Source organism: Protomyctophum parallelum (genome assembly GCF_964188405.1).
Source record: "Protomyctophum parallelum genome assembly, chromosome: 15".
Lineage (NCBI taxonomy): Eukaryota > Metazoa > Chordata > Actinopteri > Myctophiformes > Myctophidae > Protomyctophum > Protomyctophum parallelum.
The window spans coordinates 48,152,136-48,156,697 of record NC_139710.1 but is presented as its reverse complement, the minus strand read 5'-3'; the positions used below and the strand labels follow the sequence as shown (position 1 = coordinate 48,156,697).

The 4,562-nt window shown below is 43.4% G+C and overlaps 1 protein-coding gene across 1 annotated transcript in view; it reads left to right on the top strand.

Annotated features, from left to right (window-relative positions):
• LOC310871902 (multiple C2 and transmembrane domain-containing protein 1-like) overlaps positions 1 to 4,355 on the top strand; it is a gene marked incomplete at both ends in the record, with an annotated part of 201,006 nt that extends 196,651 nt beyond the window's left edge. The window contains 1 exon segment of the mRNA XM_083783539.1: positions 4,167 to 4,355. Coding sequence (XP_083639665.1) covers positions 4,167 to 4,355 — 189 coding nt within the window.
• Positions 4,356 to 4,562: the final 207 nt, after the last annotated feature.

Below are 4,562 nucleotides of genomic sequence, written 5' to 3'. Positions count from 1 at the left end.
ATAAATGTCTCCTTAGACACTGTGAGAAATGGGAGAAGCACAAACCAAATATGTTTATACTGTGTTATTTATATGATCGGGTGCGTGTGTGTGTGTGTGTGTGTGTGTGTGTGTGTGTGTCTGTGTGTGTGTGTGTTAGTGTGTGCACGCACACACACACACACACACACCCATGAGTGTTGGAGAAAGAACATTTTGATGTGTTTATGTAGTTATTTATAGCCTCAAAATCAAGGACCCCCTTGAAAATGAGATGACGCGACTCTCTCACGGGGCGTATCCTTCTAATGAGCGCACTATATAAAAAAGATCTGATCCCAGATCAGTGAGGCTGCACTATACTATAGGTTTTTGCGTCTTTGTTGCTGGATTGCAGTGTCATGTTTACAAATCCTAACTCAATACGTGCGGGTTCTTAGTGAGAATGCTGCATGATCGACGTACTGTAATGTGTGAATTAACAGAAAAGTGAGTTACACAGTAACACATGCTCAAATTGCACCTTTCTAAACTAAATTTGCTGTATATATTGAACATACTGTAGCCTCAATTGCACCTTCTTAAACTAATTTGTTTTGTATAATATACAAAAGAATTTAGTTCCATATATTATATGGAGCATAACCTATAATGTGAAGCTGTTCACCAAAAGTTCACCTATAACTTTGCTACAACAGGGAAAACATGCACACATGTTACCATTTTTATTGTTTACTCTTTCATTGCTCTTTCTTGCACTCTTTATTCTATCCCTTTGTTTGCTGTGCTTGCTGTGTTTTTCTGTTGTTGTGAATGTTACGTAAAACGTATCTATGCCGCTGCATAGATACGTTTTACTCTTATGTACCTGTACTGTACACAAGAGGAAATACTGTAGTGTAGTGTGTGTGTGTGTGTGTGTGCGACGTGCACTTGTATCTCGCCTGTATAACTCGAGACAACACATGTATGATGTCGTGTGGCATTAACATTTGTTCTTGAGACCAGCTCGGGGATAATAACAATGAGATACTGTGAATGCAACGTATACTGTAAATGCAGCTTCATGGAGTAATTGTGTGTGTGTGTGTGTGTGTGTGTGTGTGTGTGTGTGTGTGTGTGTACTCGTTTGTGTCTCAGAAAGACGAGTTCTTCTTCATTACGTTTTTATTGGTGTTGGCAGGGTCGCCACGGCCTCGTCCGAAGAACATACCTCGCCGTGAGCAAACTGTGCACACAATGCTCCGGACGTTGCTGTTTCTGCTGTTGTTGTGTTTAAAAAAAACCCAACATCTTTGTTTGGTTTTGGTGCGTTTGGTTTGTGTCAGCGGCATAACCCAACATCTTTGTTTGGTTTGGGTGCGTTTGGTTTGTGTCAGCGGCTGTCAGTTGCCCCTTTCTAGCTCTTATGATGTGGGATGCCGGAAGGCTAGCTTCCAGTGTTGTCCAGATTTTGTGAGAGATACATAGTCAGTGTTGTTTTTGGCAGAACCTTTTTCATTTTAGTTTCAGTCATAGTCTCGTGAATAGTCACATTTTTGTCACCTGGAATGTTTTAGTGTTAGTCTAGTTTTAGTCGACTAAATGTCATAAGATTTTAGTCGACTAAATCTACAGTACAGCGTGTGTAAGAGTAAGCAACCAGGCCTATAAGGAAAGCAAAGCCCAAAAGAAGCCATTATAGACCACATAATAATAATAATAATAAAACTTTATTTGTATAGCACCTTTCATGACATGAAATGCAGCTCAAAGTGCTTTACAGAACAATGGAGAATAAAAGAAAAGCAAGGCAACGACATTAAAAAACAAGCAGTAATGCAGTACAGTGAGGACATGAAAAATTAAAAATACAAGATCAATTAAAGGCAATGTTGTAGAAGTGGGTCTTGAGCTGAGCTTTAAAAATGTCTACAGAGGCTGTAGGCAGAGGCTGACATGAGCATTTTAAACCTATTATACTGTATACATTGGATATGGATATATTTTGAAGATAGCCGATCTACAAGCTTGTGAACTTGTAGATCTGCTATTTTTGAAAAACCTTGAGATTTCGCAAACAACACAAATCTGGTACAGTATATGTGGTTCCCTGTGCGCGTGCGTGTATGTGCATGCGTGCGCGCATTTTTGCGTGCGTGTCTGTGTGCCAACTGAGACCAGTTTATAACGCCACAGAGAGAGAGAGAGAGCACGTGTGTGTGTGTGTGTGTGTGTGTGTGTGTGTGTGTGTGTGTGTGTCTATGGCATTGCACTGGCATTACGACGATAACAAAATACCTTCGGACACGCTCTGTAAACCTGCTCTGTACTCATATTGACCTTAGACTGGATACGACGCTGGTAAGATCCAGTATCGCTTGACTTCTTTGTTTCGCTCTCCGTGTGTCTCTGCACACTCGCATGTACGTACGTTCACACACGCACATGCACACACACGCGCGCGCAAACAAACACAAAGTAGCACTGACTCTAAAAAAAATGTGTTTGTTAGGAAATTGTACCTCTTTTCCTGCTGATGCTGTCCAACCAAACAAAAATGAATCATAATTGTTATTGAGGGACTGCGGTTCTCGGACAGAGCAATAACTCATCTGCAGTCTTATGTTATGTTATTTTCCATTTCCGTGAGAGTTGCACCATCAAAACCGTGACCCCTTCTTCTTCCAGTGGAAATTCTCCTCCAACAACGAGGGAGTAATTAATTTCCCAAAACTTAACCAGCCTGTGTCCATCACAGCCTTGATTGTTTTATTTAGCCATTTATTTTATTCATTTCTATTATATTTTTTGCTTAGATTTGAAGTAATGAATTGTGTGTCCTTGGAATTTTGATGAATACGATATGTTTCGCCAGGAAAAGATTGAGTGCTTAAAACATGACTGGCATGCTCAGCATTTTGTTTTTAATTCCTGGAGAGGTTTTTGTCCATCATGAATATTCTTTTAAGAAGGTATTCCTAAACGTAACCTCAGTAAAACTATGCCTAACCCTAACCTTAGTCCTAAACATAACCTCAGTAAAACTATGCCTAACAAGACTCTTCTTCAACAAAGATGGCGAAAGCAAACATTCTTCCTTGTACTGTGCTTACACATCAACACATTTGTAAGGTACAGAACACTGACGTCCTTAACCCAGAAAGGTAACCACAGTAAAATAAATACGAGAACATTTCACTTACCTTTTTTTTTTTTAAAGGCTGTGTGGTTTGACGTGGCTGACGGGTATTATCTTCCCTCTTAAGCTAAACCTTTTTCTCTCCAATTGTACGACGCATTGACGCGCTACAAAAGGAGACTGAGCGAGTCCATCATTTGCAATTTCATTTTCCCACAAAAAAATATCTTTGTGGACGGCTACGGTACTAAAGGGGCTAAAGAGGGGCCTGTCAAGATGCAGAGAACGGGGTTAATTTTCAGCCTTGTTTGGCTGATGAGAGGGGAGGTGTAGGGGTTAGCGTGTTGGCAGATGGGAGCAGAGGACGATAGGGATGGGTCAAGCCAGGCTTTGGGAGCGTGATGGAAGGTATTGGCGTTTGGAGTGACAGGGTTAGGGACTCGGGGTGTGGGACTTTGGGAGGTCAGGGCACGTGGGTCGGGAGGGGGGGGGGGGGGGGAGCGTGGAAGGAGTCGGTGACGAAGCATCACTGGCTTCAAAATCTTCATCCCCACTCTCCATGCACCTTTCCTTCTCGAAGGCCCAGTCCAGGGATCCCCCCTTCCCTCGAGGGGGTCCGTATATACGAGCAGGGGGATGTTGAACTTGGGGATCACGGATAGGAGGCCCCCTGTATGGTTTCCACACAGCTTCGGGTCGGGGTGGTGCTGCTCGGTTCATTACGCTTTGTCTCGCGGTGCTTGTGACTCTGCATATGAATGTGTGAGAACGTGCGCCGTCTTCAGGTCGCACACATATGTGGTCGACGACGTATAACGTTCCTCTTCTCTCATCGAGTAAAAGAAAAAAAACCCTCCCCCGGGTCAATATGAGGCCGTATATACCGAGAATGTATACGTTCAGGGATTTATACAGAGAATGTATACGTTCAGGGATTTATACCGGGACTGTTTCCTTTCTGTTGTCTGGTTTCTTTTGTTCGCAGATTTTCACTCTTTTTTTCTTTCTCTTTTCCTCTCACTCTCTCTCTCTCTCTCTCTCTCTCTCTCTCGCTCCGTCTCTCTAGCTGTTTGTCGTCGTCGTTTGGAACTTTGAACTCTACATGATTCCGCTGGCGTTGCTACTGCCTTTAGCCTGGAACTATGTCCTCATCGCATCGGGGAGGGATACCAGACAGGACGTGGTGAGTGAGTCGCCATCCATGCACCCGTACCCCATACTGTATCCATCCACCTCCCTGTCATCTCTACTGTAATTGCCTCCTCCTCCTCCTCCTCCTCCTCCTCTCTCCTGAAGGCCATAACAATGGCTGGATCCTATTGTTTGTTTGGGGGTTGGGGGGGGGGGGGTTGTGTAACTCTGAGACCCATTCACGGGTCATTTTAGTTGCATCTGTGCACTCTCAGAGTTAATGAAGCACCGAGGATTCTCGTATTGTAGATTGGTTCCAGTAGTAGTCGAG